Source organism: Myripristis murdjan, unplaced genomic scaffold (assembly GCF_902150065.1).
Source record: "Myripristis murdjan unplaced genomic scaffold, fMyrMur1.1, whole genome shotgun sequence".
NCBI lineage: Eukaryota > Metazoa > Chordata > Actinopteri > Holocentriformes > Holocentridae > Myripristis > Myripristis murdjan.
In genome coordinates, this window is record NW_021941806.1 from 1 (window position 1) to 20,000 (window position 20,000).

The following is a 20,000-nucleotide window of genomic DNA, read 5'->3' on the forward strand; positions in this document are numbered from 1 at the left end:
TGGCGATCGCATGGCGGCACACAAGCAGCCTGGTCTTCCGGCAGCCCCCCTCGGCAGCACGTCATGTCCAGCCAGTATTTGAGCTATATCCATTCCTTTTTATTTTTTTTGTTATTTGACACTGCCATAATGGTTTATTTTGTTTTTTTTTATTATTTTTGTCTTATTACAGGCGTCATACTGGTCGGCTCCGGCAGCCGGGGGAAGACGAAGCTGTCTGGCCCAGGGAGATTTTGATTCGGAACCGTGCTGCCGATTCCGATAACACGTTTACAAATAACCAGGAGGCAGCTCATCAAGTTAACAGTCACATTCAACTTACAGTCATGCCCTCCACGGCTCCTGGGCGCTGAAAATGCTGAAACACCATGACCGCCTCCAGGTAATAGCGGTACATGGTCTTTTCATTTTCGGTGATGGGCTGGTTGGTGATCAACTTCCCATAGAGGTTCAGGAAGTCTTTTTTTGCAACTTGCAAAATCTCCTGGCACTTCCTGACAGACTTCATGCCGCCGACAAAATGATCCCATCTAAATCACAGAAAAGAGACATGATATTAAACACTGAGAATTGTATTAATAGTAGTAGTAGGAGCAGCAGTAGTAGTGAACTGTAGCATTAGTAATGACGGGTAATGCAGCGTGAACAGTGGAGCCATTTACCTTGTTTTGATGGCTACCCGGGTGTGCAACCTGGTTCCAGCAGAGGTTCCAGCAGAGGTTCCAGCAGAGGTTCCAGCAGAGGTTCCAGCAGAGGTTCCAGCAGAGGTTCCAGCAGAGGTTCCAGCAGAGGTTCTAGCAGAGGTTCCAGCAGAGGTTGATTCACCTGCAGAGCCTAAATTATTTATTTCAGACAGAACACATACTGTACAATTACAAATATCCACCAAAGTCTTTGATGGAGAGGCCCTTCCAGACTTCATGCCACTGACAAAATGATCCCATCTAAATCACAGAAAAGAGACATGATATTAAACACTGAGAATTGTATTAATAGTAGTAGTAGGAGCAGCAGTAGTAGTGAACTGTAGCATTAGTAATGATGGGTAATGCAGTGTGAACAGTGGAGCCATTTACCTTGTTTTGATGGCTACCCGGGTGTGCGACCTGGAAACTGGTTTCCTCACAGTTTGGATGAACTCCTTGAAGATTTGACACCTGTGACGCAGCTCTGGATTGCTGGATTCAAGGTCCACTCTCGTTTTCAGGTAATCAAGGAACCTGATAATATTCTTCATATAGTTGAGGATTGTAATCACAGAAAAGAGACATGATATATGCCCGCATGCATGACGGGACACCACCAGTAGGTAACATATGTATAGTTAGTTATACTCTGTTTTATTTGAATGTGTGAGCATTTAAAGTGACCAATAATGGATATTCCATGGATATTATGCACAAACACTTGAAAAACCATGTTCACTGATGTACAGATGCCCAAAGATGGAAGAGGAGGATGAAGGTCCCTCGGGCAGTCTTCCCTTCCCCTTCTCCTTCCCCTTCTACTTTCCCTTCCCCTTCTACTTTCCCTTCCCCTTCTCCTTCCCCTTCTACTTTCCCTTCTCCTTCCCCTTCTACTTTCCCTTCCCCTTCTCCTTCCCCTTCTACTTTCCCTTCCCCTTCTCCTTCCCCTTCTACTTTCCCTTCCCCTTCTCCTTCAACTTCTCCTTTCCCCTTCTACTTTCCCTTCCCCTTCTCCTTCTACTTCTCCTTCCCCTTCTCCTTTCCCTTTCCCTTCCCCTTCTCCTTCTACTTAGGTCTCTGCACCAGCAGCATCCTCATCCTCATGAGAATGAGAATGAGGATGAGGATGCTGAGTCCACCTCATTAGTCCATGTTGTTTTTGAAAAAATAAAATACATTTAAAAAAAAAAAAATAAATAAAAAAAAAACCCTCCACATGGACTCTGCCTTGACGTGGCGTGGGGGCTTACGTGCCTCGGTGATCACTTGGGCACAACCAAAGAGTCCACAACACTGTGACACCAAGCACCACATACTTGCTTTCTTCAATTTTTGGTGAAATCTCCCCTTTGCAGCAAGGACAAGCTTTTCCTTCTGTCCCAGACTGAGAGCTCACTGTGCAGCAGCTCGTGTGGTCAACATTTGCTTTAGCGGAGGACATTCGCCACGTCAGTCATTTGCCACATGTTGTACCTGATATTTAATGCTAGCAAGGTCTCATGTCAATGAGCCTTGGCTCAGTGGAAATGCTGAATTCTGACCTTTCCACAAACACCAAGCTTGTTTATTTCTGACTTTCTGGGCCCAAACTTCACCTGGGAGAGCTGACTCGGTATTTTAGCTGACTTGATGGAATAAATGATGTTTATGTAGACTTTTTTCAACTTTATTGTGTACTAATATGCAATACAATGTTTAGATAGTAACATAAACTTACTGTCTTGTAGTCAGTGATGCCAGAGGCCAATTCTTTCTTCCGGCCTGCGCCTTGGGTGTACTTCTTTTGGGGCCTTGACGAGGAGGATGAGGCTGATGAGGACCAGGACCAGGACCAGGACCAGGACCAGGACCAGGCCCCACCAGCCTGTTCCCCATCAGTGGTCCCTGAAGCCTCTAGAAGAGGACCCTGCCCCAGCCCTGGTTGCTGATGGAGGAGGGTCCGGTCTGCCGGGCGCTGGACCCGGCACGCCTTCGTACTCTGGACCGGGGATGCCAATCACTTTAAATGAATTTTTTGACATTTAAAAATGTTCAAAGTTTAGAAAATATTTCATGCTCAATGTTTAAAGATGTTAAATCATGTTAAAGTTAAAAAAAAATGCATTAAAAATGAAATGTAAAGTCCCCTTATTCCTGTAAGATGTCTTCAGAGAGGCAGCCAGAGTCTGACAGAGAGCTGCTCTGTCCTGCTGACATGTTCTACATGTAATTGACAGCTTTACTGTGCACACAGGTTCAAGTTAAAGCACCATGACTTCATTGTCTGCAATACAGAAAATCACAAATCATACAGTTTTTACAATGTCTGTGGCATGACACAATTCACAATCTGTTTATACAACTGTACACATACAGAGGGGAAACCTCCTCAAATGTAAAGTCCCTTTTCTACTCAATGCACACAGACTTTACAGTGACCCTGTGACCTTTTGTCTGTCTTTTACTCTGCTACATGTGCAGAGAGTCATTGCACTGAATTTGTGTTTAATCACAGAGAAAAAGTACATGGAGGTCACTGACTCCCTTTAAATCAATGTAATAAGTTATGTCTGGCCTGACAAAGTCCCCATTACTAATGAAAACCCTTGGGTGAGAATATTTTGCCTCCAGAAATCAGGATATGACCAGTCAATGTGCTATCTAGACACTGACCACTAGGTGGTACATGAAACCTCTGAAACTCTGCTGCTCTGATTTGAAACATTCCAGGTTTAAACTTGAAAAATTAGACTGAAACCAAACAGATTTAGTCTCATGGAAGGTGTTCAAACACCTTGAGGTTAAAGCCAGGTGTGCTGAAATCTTAATGGGCCCATCAACATGTAAATACAGTAGAGGGGGGATGTGGGGTGGCTGCTAATGGATCTAATCAAGGACAAAGAGACCATGAATATGGAAAAGCAGAAGAGGAGAAGTGCAAATTGTCTGAAAAATTGCAATTTCAGTCAGCCAATCTGGACAAAATCTTTGCTTCATTCCTGCTGCTTCAATCACAGAGGTGTATTTTCAAGTTTGTAGAATGTTGGAACAAATTCTATCTGAAAACACTACTTGTGACCTTCTGTCTGTCCTTTACTGTTAAATATCAGGTCCAACATATGTCCAATTACAGACATTCCCAATGGCCTCCAGGATGGTGATATCTGGAGGCTATTCACCAAATGTGCTGCGTGAGACTCAGACTTTCACAAAAAGAGTGTGACAGAAGGAAAAGCTTGTCATTGCTGTAAAGGGGAGATTTTAAGCTTTCATTTGCTCTATGTCAAGTGTGATGTACATGTGCAGAGTCACTGCAGTGAACATGTTTAGTCACACAAACTACATGAGTGAACACTGAGCCCCTTTATTGCAGTAAAATGATTTATTTATTTCAGACTGTACAAAGAGCCCAACACTAATAAGAGCCCTTCAGTGAAAATATCACATTAGATAATGTAACCCACAGCTACTTCTTCATGCCTGAAACCTCTCAAACTCTCTGCTGCTCTAATGTCCTGCAGCAGACGTGGGGGTTGGTCCTTCTAAGGTGTTTTTTAGAATGTTTACATTGAAATACAATAAGCTAAAAATCAGTATATTTCAATAGATAAAATACAGCAAAATAAAGTACAATAAGAAAAGTAAAATTAAAGTAAAATAGTGCAGTGTACAATAGTGCATTGTGCATAAATAACAGGAGAGATGAAAGCACTACTTGTGACCTTCTGTATTTTAATGTGCTAGATGTTGAGATTGTATTTAATCATGCAAAGTAGATGAGTGATCACTGAGTCCCTTTATTTCAGTAAAATTATTTATTTCAGACAGAACACATACTGTACAATTACAAATATCCACCAAAGTCTTTGATGGAGAGGCCCTTCCAGACTTCATGCCACTGACAAAATGATCCCATCTAAATCACAGAAAAGAGACATGATATTAAACACTGAGAATTGTATTAATAGTAGTAGTAGGAGCAGCAGTAGTAGTGAACTGTAGCATTAGTAATGATGGGTAATGCAGTGTGAACAGTGGAGCCATTTACCTTGTTTTGACTGTTATCCGGGTGTGCAACCTGGTACCAACAGAGGTTCTAGCAGAGGTTCCAGCAGAGGTTCCAGCAGAGGTACCAACAGAGGTTCCAGCAGAGGTACGAGCAGAGGTGGATTCACCTGCAGAGCCTGCCATGTCATGCTCGTGGGGCTGGTTAGCCACAAAACACCCCCTCTGCAGCAGCTCCCTCATCATGCGGTAACAGCTGGCTTTGTCAGGGATGACCTCACTGAGTTCTTTGTAGTCCCACATCCTCCCTGCTTTGGCCCAATCCTTAAAGGATTTCTTGGCTTCCTTCACCGCAGCGTCTCTCTCCTCTGGATCGCTCTGTTTCATACACACCCGAGCCAGGTGTACTGGTAGGTTTTCCTGAGGCTTGAAGCACTTCAGACAGTGCACAATGTTGCACTCAGGAGTCCTGAAGGATAATGAGAAAAACACAGTAATTAAATTCTCATTCAATTTGGTGCGTAAAAGGTAGAAATTCAGCCAAATTGTCTGGAGGTGGGGGTACAGGTTTCAAACCTCCAGTAAAAGACACAAGGGATAAGGAATAACAAAGACTTACCTTTTCTCATTCTGGTCAGCCATTGTCTATGCAGCAAAAAGCAGCAAAAACAGACACCAAGCAAAAAAAGAAACTGTCATAGCCAAACTCTGTCTTTGGTGAAAGTCTGTTTTCACCCATCAACAAAAAGGCCAATTTTAATCAGACAAAAGTAGAATTTTGTGACAAATTCTATCTGAAACCACTACTTGTGACCTTGTGTATTTTAATGTGCTAGATGTTGAGATTGTATTTAATCATGGAAAGTAGATGAGTGATCACTGAGTCCCTTTTATTCCAGTAAAAATATTTACTCCAGACTGTACAAATACTCCTCCACACTTGGCCACGTATCACAAAGTCATCTTTTAATTGCACAAGTTATACAAGCCTACTCCAACGTTGACTATCACACTGATAAATGACACCTAAACAAGTTTTATGACTGAAGTTCTGTTTCTCTTCCAGCCAAATTCAGACATCGCCAACCGACTCAGCGGCAGTTTGACAGATGTGTTGAGGGCATGAAATGGGAAACAAACAAACCCAAATATCCAACTGTGCTGAAGCTGTGGACGCCACCCCATAAAGAGGACATCGCCAGCAACAAGCAGCTCATCCGGAGTGTGATGACACAGAGGTGGAAGGGCCTCTCCATCAAAGACTTTGGTGGAGACAAAGGGAAAGGTGAGACATGGTGTTTTCATTGCAAGGGGAGAAAATGTCACCACGTTTTGAGCATTTTAACACCCAGAACAGCCTGTATTGTTTTCTAGCTATTCACATATAACTCAAAGTTTCATCTTCTCTTTGTTGACAGGAGTGATTGCGGATCGCAGATTTGTCAAAGGGGAGATAGTCTGTGATTACCACGGCAACGTGATCCAAGCATCAGAAGGGAGAACCATGCTTGGGGCTCATGAAGATGGTGGTTCGGACTCTGCATTAGTGTCATTAAAAACATCTTCAGGCCCAGGGTGTGTGGCCCAGTACCGGAAAACCACCTGGGATGAGGAGAATAGTGACACTGAGCTTAAGCACGACTACAAAGGAAAACTCAACATAAACTGACCTCATTGCACAAAATAAAGATAAATGTCAGTAAGGCTGAGGTTACTAATTAAACTAAGGAAACAAACAAAACTCACCAGGTCTGCCTCCCCATGTGAAGGTGAAAAGAAGGAGTGAGGGGAAGTGCAGTCTTAAATAAGGGAGTCAACAGGTGAACTCAATCAATGCAATTAGGTGGTGGCAAAGCTAGAAACACCAAACAGGAAAAGGTTAACAAAATAAGAGCTTCACAACAGTCTCTCTCTCTCTCTCTGTCTCTCTCTCTCTGTCTCTCTCTCTCTCTGTCTCTCTCTCTCTCTCTGTCTGTCTCTCTGTCTCTCTCTCTCTGTCTCTCTCTCTCTCTGTCTCTATCTCTCTCTCTGTCTCTCTATGTCTCTCTATGTCTCTCTCTCTGTGTCTCTCTGTCTCTCTCTCTCTCTCTCTCTCTGTCTCTCTATGTCTCTCTCTGTTTCTCTCTCTCTCTCTCTCTCTCTCTCTGTTTGTCTTCATCTCTGAATTTTTCTCCTCTCTCTCTCTCTCTCGGTGTGTGTGCCTCCTGTGTGTTACGGTGTGTGTGTGTGTGTGTGTGCCTCCTGTGTGTTACGGTGTGTGTGTGTGTGCCTCCTGTGTGTTACGGTGTGTGTGTGTGTGCCTCCTGTGTGTTACGGTGTGTGTGTGTGCCTCCTGTGTGTTACGGTCCAGTGTAACATGGACTGTGACAACAGAAACTCACCTCTGCTGCAGTCCTCTCATGCTCCTCTTTGGGCTGAGCGTGCGACGCCTCTTTGATGGCAGAGAGCCACTGCTTTGCTCCACCACGGGATGGAGACAATCTCTGTGAAGGACACAGACACTTTAGAAGAATAAAAAGAGAGATATTCATCATTTATATATATATATGCGTATATAATAGACTTCATACTTTATGATGTACTTTATGGACCTGTGTCTGCAATAAAGCTTTATATATTTAGACACCACTATATGCATTTTCTTAGTTATTGTGTCTACGTGCTGACTTCACATACATACATACATAAACAGGATAATGGATGGTGTATAGTGCCTGTGGGGAACCTAAGACCCCATGGAGAGACCAGTGTGCTGCTTTCACACAACAACTTTTGCCCACCCTGACACCCACTCTGGCCTGGTGGGTGTCAGGGTGGGGTGTGTCAGTCCTGTGGCTCTTCATGGGGTCTTTACTCCGCTAAAGCAAATGTTGACCACACGAGCTGCTGCACAGTGAGCTCTCAGTCTGGGACAGAAGGAAAAGCTTGTCCTTGCTGCAAAGGGGAGATTTCACCAAAAATTGAACAAAGCAAGTATGTGGTGCTTGGTGTCACAGTGTTGTGGACTCTTTGGTTGTGCCCAAGTGATCACTGAGGCACGTAAGCCCCCACGCCACGTCAAGGCAGAGTCCATGTGGAGGGTTTTTTTTTTTTTTTTATTATAATTTTTCTTTCATATTTTATTTTTCAAAAACATGGAGGACTAATGAGGTGGAATCGGCCCACCAGTCTCATCCTCATGATGAGGATGAGACTGGTGGGGCCTCAGTGTTGGGATGGGGTGGGGGTGAGGATAGAAACTCTGGTTTGGGTAGGGGGGAGGGCCCACCAGTCTCATCCCCATGGGGATGAGACTGGTGGGCCTCAGTGTTGGGATGGGGTGGGGGTGAGGATAGAAACTCTGGTTTGGGTAGGGGGGAGGGCCCACCAGTCTCATCCCCATGGGGATGAGACTGGTGGGCCTCAGTGTTGGGATGGGGTGGGGGTGAGGCATTTCCACAGTGCAAGTTGTCAAATCAACTACACACTGTTTGGCACAGCGGTTGATGATGCCGGTCTCCAGGCACTGGACCAGCTGTCTCTGTCTAGATTGGGGGGGGGGGGGGGGGGGGGACAGTAACACCACATCATACCTCAGCAAACAAATTTAAAAAAATAACTAATGAAAACAAAATTGTTGTTTGTGCATAATATCCATAGAATATCCATGATTGGTCACTTTAAATGCTCACACATTCAAATAAAACAGAGTATAACTAACTATACATATGTTACCTACTGGTGGCGTCCCGTCATGCATGCGGGCATCGGGATCGGCAGCACGGTTCCGAATCAGAATCTGGAAGGCCTGACAGCTTTGTCTTCCCCGGCTGCCGGAACGGACCAGTATGGCGCTGATGGGGCTGGTGTGGCTCCCACTTTTGGGAGAGCAGGCGCCATCCACCTGGGGCTTCCTGTAATAAAAGATAAAAAAACAAAAACAAAATACATGATCATGGCAGTGTCAAATAACTAAATATAAAAAGGAATGGATATAGCTCAAATACTGGCTGGATGGGTGTATTAAAGGCTATTTACGGTTAACAGAAAGAAAAGTACAATGAAAATACAAAAAAGTTTGATATACAGCACCTAGAAATGGCCACAGATTTGTATGGGAAATGGCACGCTCCATAGGCTTTTACTAAAAAAGAGAAGAAGAAGAAGCCTTTAAGACAGAACGTGTGGTCGCCGACACAAATAGGGCATGAAATGGGAAACAAACAAACCCAAATATCAAACTGTGCTGAGGCTGTGGACGCCTCTTGAGGCCACATGCAGTTTAAGACGGTAACCATGGCGACGGGACGCTCTGCCGGGCTTGGCTTACGTCATGACGCACAGAGCTCGGGTCGGTAGAGACAGACCGGTGTGGGTCGCGGCTAGCGCGGCTAGCGCGGCTAGCCTCAGGAGCCGCTCACCGCATTGGTCAACAAGTAACGTCACTGTATTCCTGTTGTGTGGTAGTGGTGCATGTACTTTTTAATAACCATAACTAAACCGTTTGTAAATCTGTCCAGATTTCAGCGAGATTAGAGTATTAACGTTTGTGCAGATCACTCACCTTCCCTCAGGTGCCACTGATTCTGCCAGAGAGCTTGCCTGTGGCAAGATGGCCGCCCGGTGATGACGTCAGTGACTCCGCCGGAAGACATCTAGCCTTTATTCTAGATATCTATGATTAACGGTGTTAAAAAGACTTTGTACAAGACGTAAATAGGACTATTATTTGATGAATATCTCTCTTTTTATTATTCTAAACTGTCTTTGTCCTTTCAGCCCAGAGGAGCATGAGAGGGCTGCAGCAGAGGTGAGTTTATGTTGCTACTGTTGCTACTATGAGGATGCCGAGTCCACCTCATTAGTCCTCCATGTTGTTTTTGAATAATAAAATATGAAAGAAAAATTATAATAAAAAAAAAAAAAACCCTCCACATGGACTCTGCCTTGACGTGGCGTGGGGGCTTACGTGCCTCGGTGATCACTTGGGCACAACCAAAGAGTCCACAACACTGTGACACCAAGCACCACATACTTGCTTTCTTCAATTTTTGGTGAAATCTCCCCTTTGCAGCAAGGACAAGCTTTTCCTTCTGTCCCAGACTGAGAGCTCACTGTGATAGATAGATAGATAGATAGATAGATAGATAGATTTTTATTGTCATTGCATATATATATGTACATAGATATAGATATAGATATACAAAGCAGTGGCTCTCTTCCATCAAAGAGGCATCATACAATAAATATTGTTTTGGTGAAACTAACCTAGATTTCATACAGGTTTAAGTTGCAACAGTGTTAAACTATTTGTTTCATGGCAGCAGACCTTGGAGTTAGCTAATATTTTCCTCTATTATGTCTATGACTACGTTATAACATGGAACTTTTCATGTTAGAACAATATGAAATATCATGTTATAACGTTATAACGTGAAAAGTTTCATGTTAGAGGGTTTTATTTTGTAGTCCACGCCGCCGGTTCCCCTACGTCACTTCCTTGTACACCGGAAGCTGTATCTTGCGTTAGCAGAGGAGACAACGCGCGGCACGGTGGCAGCATGTCGTACGCAATGAGGTATTTCCCCCTGCAGCGTTACACTTATTTCTCCACAGCATTGTAAATATGCAGTGTTATCCAAAGACAAGGGCTGTAGCTAGCATCCCTCTTACACCGGCGATGTCGGCGCCGACAGGATGAGATGCAGTAGCTCATAGGTTGAGACATGAAGGCATCGCTCTGGTTCACTGGTGTCCGTGTGTCTGAACATGATGTGATGGTGCTGTGTTTGTGTTTGTGCTCAGACGAGACCGTGGCAGGGGCCGGGGAGGCCGCTTCCGTCCCCGTGGAGGGCTGGTCCAGGGGTGAGTAGCTGCCAGTGTCACCCAGAAGAATATGTTTGCCTCCACTCCTTGGTGGCTTTTCCCTGTAAATATGTTGTTGATGTTTTAATCTTTGGCTTTTAAATTCCAGCAAGAGTGCAATTGATGCATTGCCCTCTGCTCTCATTACCAACAGTCAGGTGTAATTCACTGATGCTTACAAAATGTGACCAAATCTCAGCATGTTATGACACAGTATGGTCAAACTGGGCGTTTTCCTTTAGCATTAGCCCATCATTATGAATGGACAATGTTTGATGAGAAATTGCAACTGCAACTGCTGTTGTCAGTGGTGCTGCAGTGTGCTACTTTATGTCAACTGGGAGACAAAGCTACAGAGAGTATTTTTCATTTTGCTTTTTGCAATTATTGCAGTACCATAAACCCTCTGTTGTGACTAATTATTCCAATGCTCTCTATTTTATACTGCCACTGCTATAACCTGTCTCCTTATGATAAAACAGTAGTGATGACACATTATCATCCACATCCTATTTTTTCTCAGTTGCCAGACATACTTTTGCATTCACAGCTACATGCAGTATTGCTACAAAAGACTCTTTTTTTTTTTTTTTTTTTTTTTTTTTTCATTTGTCCCTGCTCTAGGTACTGCCCTTTTGCCCCACACTCCGCCTTTGATTTATATTTGGTGAGTAAAAAAAAAATTTGCAGTATGTTTACACTAGAGTGAGATTTAAGGGAAACATCCACTCATATAACACTTTATCATTGTGGAAAAATGGCCGTTAGCCACGTAGCTTGAATTTCTTGGCCGTGTTTGGTGTATTTTTTTAATTGAATGTGGGCAGGTTGGAAAGCTACACCTTCATCTTGCCCCGTAACATAATGGAGACAGGGTGTATTTGAGTGTATTGAGTGCACATCCTTGTTTGTCACCAGTGTGCGATGGCCTTTCCCAGAGTGAGGCCTGCAGCTGATGAGACAGCTTTCAGTGAGTGTCTGCTGAAGAGGAACCAGGACCTCAGCCCCACACCTGCAGAGCAGGTCAGGCCCTGCACACACAACATTCACTGCATTCAGGTTTTGTTTTTGTTTTTTTCTCCCCGTCACTCATTAATGTCTTTGAGCAGTGTCCAGTGTTTTCTTATCCAAGTCATATAGCACCGCACCCACAGATGGAACATTTTACCTCTTGGTCTTTTTTTCCCATTTAGTCCTCCATCTTGTCGCTGGTCACAAAGATCAACAACATTATTGACAACCTTATTGTTGCCCGCGGCAACTTTGAAGTGGTGAGTACCATCACTGACAGTTCACACATTCCATTAGCCATGCACACTTCCTAACATGTTAAATCGAAAACAGGAGAAATAAGTGAAGATTAGCTCTCCTACCTAAGAAAAACAGAAAAAGAGATATGTTAAGATTGTGTCCTTCAATGCTGTCAAGATGTCCAAACATGGCAGGCTGCTAATGCGGAGCTTTCTTCTCTCTGTAGAGAATTGAGCAGGTGTGTCAGGTTGGCTCTTATAAGAAGGGCACAATGACAACAGGACACAATGTTGCTGACCTGGTTGTAATCCTTAAGATCCTCCCTACATGTAAGTCACCAGCAGAAAATGGCGTTGTATGTTTATAGCGGATATTAAGGAAAACTATACCGTAACACACTGCAGCACAGTGGAAAAGAAGCTGTACTTTGGATTTGTGGGCCCATTTTGTTGCTTGATTGTGCTAAAGCCCTTGCTTTAATCTCTATACTCTTGGGTGCTGTTGAATGTTGGCTATCAAAAATGTCCTGTCTGTTACAGGGAAGGCAGCTGCTGCTCTCGGCAACAAAGTAGTGGACACCCTTCTCACACAGGACCCAACTGATGGTGATTTGCTCAGGGCTGTTGTTAAGGTTTTATGTGTTGGTGCTATCATTATTTTATTCCTCAAAGGTTTTTGGATCTAGCCTGTCAGATTCAATGATTTGAGATGTGATTACACTCAAGACACACTTTAACAACAACACATACGTAGCAGAGATGTGTGGATATAGCAAAGATTTAGCTCAGTTCAACTGTAAAATAAATGAGGAAAGCAAACGTTTTTCAGGGGTCCTAAAATTAACAATTTAAAAATGCTAATCTGACAGAGAATCACCAGGAAGCCTTTCTGAAATCAGACCACGATGGACCAAAATAGTTGAGTAGTCTGTCAGCAGCAAGTCATTAATTAAGTTTATTTCCCCCTGCTGAATTCAGTTAATATGCTATAGGCTATTCATCTTTTTTATGATGATGTCAAAGTTGCCCAGATCATCAGTTCAGGAGAGGCTGCTGAAAACTGTTAAAGGACCCTTATTAAAGTGTCATTCATTTCAAATCAGTTTTCCTGCAGAAATTGAAGCGCAGGTTAAGGTTGCATATGCGTGATCAACACGGGCATAGTTGAGTGCAGGAGGCTAACAGTTCATGATCAGAACATGGATAATGTGTTGTGTGTGTATAGTGATCTGAAGTGAACTGACTGCTCACTGTTGTCTTCTGTTGGCAGTGCTGTCCATGCTTACCAATGAGACTGGCTTTGAGATAAGCTCAACCTCAGCTGATGCTACTGTCAAGATCCTCATCACCACGGTCCCATGCAACCTGCGCAAGCTGCACCCTGAACTGCACTGTATGTAACCACATCCGCCCTCTCTCCCCCTGCCTTTCCTGTCTGTCGCCACTGTGACTGTCAAATAAAGCAGAAATAACATCTTAAAAAAAAAAAAAAATGAAGGGGAGATTATGGCTGTTGGCTTGAATCTTGAGCTGACATCAACAGCAGTTTGACACTCTTGCCTAAACGTGAACTTGCCTAAAAAGGTAGATATGCTTAGCTGATATGGGCAGTGTGTCTGCTCTATTTAATGTCATGGTGATGAGATTTCTCAGTAATATCTCATTTGTGTTGAACTTTTGTAACTATGGAGCTGTTGTAAGCATGGTGCCTGAGAGGGGTCGTGGCAGTTCAGAGGTGCCTGTGTTGGGGGCTTCAGAAAGTTTCTTTCAACCGGGAGTTTCCCCCTCTACAGGGGTAAGACACACATTTGGTTTGTGCTCCTACAGTGGACATCAAGGACCTACGGAGGTCGCTTGCTGCCGTTCGCCACGCCCATTGGTTTGAGAAGAACGCCTCCCAGTCAACGTGAGTAATTCACTCTCAGTCCTTTTAAGCCTGTTTCTTTGAATTGTTGGAACTGTTTCCATGTATAAAAATGATTGCACAATACTCTGAAGCATCATGGAATATTTCAAATTTGTGCAAACTTGTCATGCAGTGTGAAAGTGCTGATCCGCCTGTTGAAGGACCTGAGGCTGCGCTTCCCTGGTTTTGAGCCCCTCACTCCCTGGATCCTGGACCTGCTGGTGAGAGCACAACTCCACTGTTACACTCCCTGTTTACTTCTAACATTTGAGCAGACAAAGCACATCAGAGTGGACTCTTTACAGAAACTGAAATCACATTATATGTATATTTGGATCACAGTTCAGCGACTTTTCAGGATGTGGGGTGGGGGTGCGGATGCCACCTCTAAATCAACTTTTTGTAGTTCCAGTTAAGGAAAGTGGAAAAAAGGACAGTGAGAAACCAAACCTCGTATTACATATTGGGTTGGTGTTTTGTTAAATAGTGTGTTAAACCTAGTCCTTGGATGCTTTTTGAATTTGTGGTCAGGCACAGTGCAGTGAACTGAGTGTCCCTTAATGTCCGCAGGGCCATTATGCAGTGATGAACAACCCCTTGAGACAGCCTCTGTCTCTTAATGTGGCTTACAGGTAGGTTCTATGTCAGTGTCTCTGATCGGAGTCATGCTAGTTTCTGGACTCACTGGGAAACTGATGTTTTCTCTTTCAGCATCACATTGTGTTACATTGTACATTGTTCTTCCACAAATGGTGCTCCTTTGTGTTTTCCAGGCGCTGCCTGCAGATGCTTGCTGCTGGTCTCTTTCTGCCAGACTCTGTAGGTCTCATTGACCCCTGTGAGAGAGGACATTTCAGCGTGCACATGGTCATGACTCTGGAGCAGCAGGTCAATCTGTTCTCATCCCTTTATTGCATGGGATTCAGGGTGAATGAATTCATTGTGTCGGTCAGGTGGACATCCTGATACGTCTGAACTTTCAGGACCTACGAAAACTAGCATTGGTCTTAAATAGGCCATCATGCATTTTTCAATGTATCCAAAGCATTCAGAACGAGGCACAAATGATAATGGATCAATGAATTCCTCCTTGAAGGAATTGGAGTTAGGCACTGCTCCTCCACGTTGAAAGTTCAGACAGCAGTTTTCATGATGCTCATTTGTATGCTCTGTTTTGTTGTGGAAATTGGAAACAAATTTAGTGGTGTAAGTATTTATTGTCTTGCATTTGCCCCAACTAAGGTTTTAGAATTGCAGATTTTGATTGCATGTGATTTTTCTCCAGGACATGGTGTGTCTAACAGCCCAGACACTGTTGAGAGTCCTCTCTCGTGGGGGCTACAGGAAGATCCTGGGGCTGGAGGGAGAAAACTGAGTCAGATCACAGTTTTAGTTTCTGCTCTCAACAGAGCACAATTATTGGAGAGAAAATAAATAAATAAATAAATAAATAAATAAATAAATTTTGTATGTCTTGTCCAATTATTTGATGTTTTAACACACAAGAGACTTAGACTTAGACTTAGACTTCTTTTATTGTCATTGCACAAAAAAAACACAGCAGTGAGATTTTGGCAACGAAATGTCGTTGCTTGGCTTCCGGATTACAGCAGAGATGGAATTGTGGGACCGTTTAAATATATATAAATATAAATATTATATATAAATATAGTCTATATAACTGGTGTGATATGGTCTATATAACTAGTGCTAAAAAACAAGGGCTAAATAATAATGAGTGCAATTGAGAGTAACTAGATAAAACAGAATGTAAACAGCAGACTACACAGTGTAAACAACTGACTAAACAGTGTAAACAGCGGAAGATTGCACATAAATTTATTGTCCATATATAGCAGCTGGACACGGGTTGGGGGGGGGGGGTTCAGAGCCAAGCTCTGAAAGGAAACACACACACACACAGAGTAAGTAATTAAGTAATTAACAAAGCTCCTTCCTCATTTCAGTAGTGTGGTATTAAGGCAAGGCTCACACAAAGCTTTTATTCACTTCACATTTGTTGCAGTGGTTTGGCCCTGCCCTGTCACATTTACGAGTTTGGTTGGCAAGACAGGGGTGTAAAAATTTTCCTCTGTCAAATAAATAAATAAATTTTGTATGTCTTGTCCAATTATTTGGTGTTTTAACACACAAGAGCCAAGCTCTGAAAGGAAACACACACACACACACACACACACAGCTACTTCTTCATACAATTACAAATAAAATTGGTGCAGTGAGTATATCAGTTTAAGTAAAAAAAAGCAATGAAAAATTGATTAAAAATTAAGTTGGGTTTCATGGAGGAAAAAGGTCTGACAATACACTGTCTCATGGCGGGTCCTGATATGTTGGTAGTATGCATCAAACCACTGTGGGAACAAGGGAGACAGTGACTTGACTTGGCTGTGCTCCAGTTCAAGCATCCTGCTGATTATGTGGCTCCATATTAGCAGCTAATATCTTTTGTATTTCCTGATTGTGAATGAGTAACTCCTCTAGGCATATTGTTCAGGATATTGTGAGGTTAGTTTGGGTCTCTTTCAGGACACTGTGACTAAGAGAATATGCTAAATAACCCTAAAATATGCTTGTTTGACACCAAGCTATATTATTTGTCTGCTGTTGCCAGTTTTATTCTATAGCATTGTATAATTTCTTATATCTGAGGTGTAGTTATTATTTATACATGTGCCTTATACACTCCTGATCAAAATTTTAAGACCAGTTTACATTTTGCACTGTTGGATCTTAAGCAGGTTCTAAGTAGAGCTTCAGAATGCAAAAAGAAGAAATGGGAGTGAGACAAAAAAAAATTATTGAGTAAGCAATTTATTGCAAACAACCATTAAACTGAAATAGGCTGTTCATCAGCTGATCAAAAATGTGGATTCAGTGTCATTTTCTGTCAGGTATCCACACACCTAACCCTAACCCCACCTGATGTGAGGCTGACAGGGTACCAAGGGGAAAAAAAGCTTCTGGATGTGTAATATTAGTGCTCAGAGATGGTTTTCAGTGGTGTGGTTGTTTTACATGAGGACTGGCTCTGGAAGGCACAGCAGCTTTTTGTCCTGAAAAATGAAGCCATCAGTCAGGCAGCTCGGGGAAACACAACTCTTTATTCAAGCAAAAACAAAGCACACCATCACCCGTTTGAATACTGAACAGAAATATTTTCCATGAACAAACACAGGATTAGGCCACGCCTGCACAGCCCAGCCCCCTCTCTGATTGGCTGACAGCTAAATAACAGCGTTAGCATGTTTCTGCACATGCTAGCAGGGTCACATGCTCGGTGGAAGGTAGTGAGTGGCTGAGTGGTGAGGGGGCGGGGCTGTGATGTAACCAACCATGTGGGTGGGGTTAGTGGCGGGCTGGTAGACCCGTGGGTGGGTCCCGTGGGCAGGGCCTCCAGGTGGGAACGCCCCCCATTGGGCAGGGGGGAGGTAAGTGTGGTAGGAGGAGTGATGGGGGAAGTGGGGGTGAGGAGGAGGAGGAGGAAGAGGAGAGGGGGCAGGGAGGTAGGGGGGACGCGGGGCTTCATATGGGAGGGGCAGGCCAGAGGGAGGAGGGGGGAAGGGCTGCCCCGGGTAGAGGAGTGGCGGGGGGGCGGAGCCTGTAGGCACACGACTGATGGAGGAGGAGGTGGGGGAGGAGACTTCCAGGGAGAGGGCGGGGCCTAAAGAGAGGAGGAAGAGAGAAGATGACATTTAAAGGCAGAATGAGCAGGATGTTCCTAAAAAACAAAACCTGTGTGTGTGTGTGTGTGTGTGTGTGTGTGTGTAGGGTCCGCCCGTAACCTAGCTTCAATATTACCTTGCTCAGCACTTTGCATGCTAGCAGACTAGATCAGACCGGAGCACATTAGGATAAGGCGTCATCACCGTGCAGAAACCCTGTGTGTGTGTGTCTATCATAGACACACACACACACACACACACACACACACACACACACACACATCAGTCACCATGTCCTCACAGGCACACACACCTTCATAACAAATAACTTTTCCCACTGAAGAAATGATTGAGATCTGCTGGTTCAAGGGCCAGCGTGGGTTAATCCATATTGCTGCATTAGATTCCTTCATAACAAATAAAACATAACTATGAGGTAAAAGGTATAATATTGCTCATTCTGATTGAAAACTACAAATTCCACTTCATGTTGATTTAAACGTTCATCACACCTTCAGTCTCAAAGGGCTTTACAGAGCCCAGGATGAACAAATATAAATACATTTATATCAGCAACAGGAAGTGACCTCTGACCTCCGGGTAAGTCGCTGCCGTTGGGGTGGTAGGAGTAAGAGGGCGGAGCCACCACGGTGCACAGAGGCTCGCCCAACTCATTAACCAACCAGGGAGGCGTGGCTGGCATCGCCATGGCAACTAACCAGAGGAGACACAGCTGTGTTCAAGTGTCATCACATCTATGTGTGTGTGTGTGTGTGTGTGTGTGTACCTGTGCGTGGCTGGCTGTGTGTGTGTGTGTGTGTGTGTGTACCTGTGCGTGGCTGGCTGTGTGTGTGTGTGTGTGTGTGTACCTGTGCGTGGCTGGCTGTGTGTGTGTGTGTGTGTGTGTGTACCTGTGCGTGGCTGGCTGTGTGTGTGTGTGTGTGTGTGTACCTGTGCGTGGCTGGCTGTGTGTGTGTGTGTGTGTGTGTGTACCTGTGCGTGGCTGGCTGTGTGTGTGTGTGTGTGTGTGTACCTGTGCGTGGCTGGCTGTGTGTGTGTGTGTGTGTGTGTGTGTGTGTACCTGTGCGTGGCTGGCTGTGTGCTGGCACTGGGAGGTGTGAGGCCAGAGGAGTGTGAGATGAGGAGGAGGAGGGTGAGAAGGAGGAAGAGGAGGGACAAAAGCAGATGACGGCTGACGGCTTGACCACCTGAGAGACACACACACACACACACACACACACACACACACACACACACACACACACAGAGGACTGGTCAGGTCACAAGCATCACATGACGTCAAGCCCCTGTAAGACAGACGCAGCCAGCTCGTGTCTGTCTGGTCACATCAGGGCCAGGAACCCACCAAGATCCACCAGGACCTGACCAGAACCCACCAAGACCCACCAGAACCCGAGCAGAACCCATCAAGACCCACCAGAACCCACCAGAACCCAAGCAGAACCCACCAAGACCCACCAGGACTTGACCAGAACCCACCAGAACTCACCAAGACCCACCAGAACCCGAGCAGAACTCACCAAGATCCACCAGAACCCGAGCAGAACTCACCAAGACCCACCAGAACCTGAGCAGAACCCACCACGATCCACCAGAACCCACCACGATCCACCAGAACCCGAGCAGAACCCACCAGTTTGTGTATTAACCGCCCACCCGAATAATCGCTGTGGTGATTATTTGCATTATATTGAGGTAACCCAAAATCAGGCTATTCACCTTTTTTTTGCAGAACAGTTGTCCGCACAATAACTGTGCTGCACTTCCATTTTCTGTCAAAATAAGACGTTAGAAAGAAGGGTGCACTGTAATCTTAAATTGCCCGACTGTAAATATGTTGGACAGTAACTGTCATCACAATAATGGCCTGGTGCAGGTCTGTGTAAAAATAAATAAAGGCCTGCAGCGAAGAGCCGCCTGGTTCTTTTAAACGCCCGGGGTTAGGGCTGCACAATTAATTGAATTTTAATCGTGATCACGATTTTGGCTGCCACAATTAAATGAGCCTGATCGTCGGCGATATTTACATTTAAAATGCGGCTCTGCTGCGTATCAAATCAAGCGCTTTCTCAGCCAGTAGTCAGCCAACCACCAGGGGGCGAACGCACGGTTAAGGCTTCCTTAAGCTGCCTAAATAACAAGCGAGCGCACTCTGCAGCGGCAGCCTCAAGTTACTCGGTGGACTGATGAGAGCGAGTCATGTCGGGAGGAGAAGGTACGGCAGTTCCCCGTCAGAAAGGCTCCTCAGGGCCTGCTCACATAGGGCCATGTGCTGCATATCGTACTAAAACAAAAATGCCCCCCTCCCCAGTCCCCGGCTGGCCTGCACTCACATTACCTAAAGCCCAAACGCGCCCAAGCGTGATTTCCCCTGGTGTGCACGTCATCACGTTGAAATAGGACAACAGGCATGGTCCGACGTCATCATGAATCAATGTAGTTCAAATACATTCATCATGTCTTCCTTTTAACTAAAAGATGTTTTTGTTGCTTTTAATCAGACATGGGACGTTTATTTACCTTGACAGTTTCGGAGGTAACTTCCTCCTTCAGAAAAGACCAACTGACAGCCGGAGCGGCACGTCAGCTGCTGCTACATTCAACCGGGTGGCGGTGCAGACAGTGC

General features: G+C 44.5%; 3 protein-coding genes across 3 annotated transcripts in view; 1 reads left to right on the top strand and 2 right to left on the bottom strand.

Moving 5' to 3' along the window:
- Positions 1 to 4,257: 4,257 nt before the first annotated feature.
- Positions 4,258 to 6,514, bottom strand: LOC115356789 (uncharacterized). Its single transcript, XM_030048008.1, has 4 exons — positions 6,417 to 6,514; positions 5,290 to 6,272; positions 4,714 to 5,139; positions 4,258 to 4,581 (listed from the first exon to the last, which is right to left on the bottom strand). The coding sequence occupies exons 2-4, from the start codon at positions 5,310 to 5,312 to the stop codon at positions 4,425 to 4,427; spliced, it is 606 nt and encodes a 201-aa protein (XP_029903868.1). The 5' UTR covers positions 5,313 to 6,272; positions 6,417 to 6,514; the 3' UTR covers positions 4,258 to 4,424.
- Positions 6,515 to 10,140: 3,626 nt separating this feature from the next.
- On the top strand, positions 10,141 to 15,091 carry LOC115356793 (interleukin enhancer-binding factor 2 homolog). The gene is made up of 13 exons (XM_030048056.1): positions 10,141 to 10,227; positions 10,455 to 10,514; positions 11,139 to 11,181; positions 11,433 to 11,537; positions 11,708 to 11,785; positions 11,992 to 12,094; positions 12,305 to 12,370; positions 13,035 to 13,157; positions 13,592 to 13,670; positions 13,804 to 13,891; positions 14,241 to 14,302; positions 14,444 to 14,558; positions 14,956 to 15,091. Exons 1-13 carry the CDS (start codon positions 10,211 to 10,213, stop codon positions 15,043 to 15,045), a joined length of 1,029 nt encoding a protein of 342 aa, XP_029903916.1. The 5' UTR covers positions 10,141 to 10,210; the 3' UTR covers positions 15,046 to 15,091.
- Positions 15,092 to 16,817: 1,726 nt separating this feature from the next.
- LOC115356788 (OTU domain-containing protein 4-like) overlaps positions 16,818 to 20,000 on the bottom strand; it is a 20,182-nt gene continuing 16,999 nt past the window's right edge. The window contains exons 24-26 of the mRNA XM_030048007.1: positions 18,435 to 18,561; positions 17,948 to 18,067; positions 16,818 to 17,352 (exon numbers count right to left, since the gene is read on the bottom strand). Of these exons, the coding sequence (XP_029903867.1) occupies positions 16,958 to 17,352; positions 17,948 to 18,067; positions 18,435 to 18,561 (642 nt within the window). The 3' untranslated portion in view covers positions 16,818 to 16,957. The remainder of the gene's footprint in view (positions 17,353 to 17,947; positions 18,068 to 18,434; positions 18,562 to 20,000) is intronic.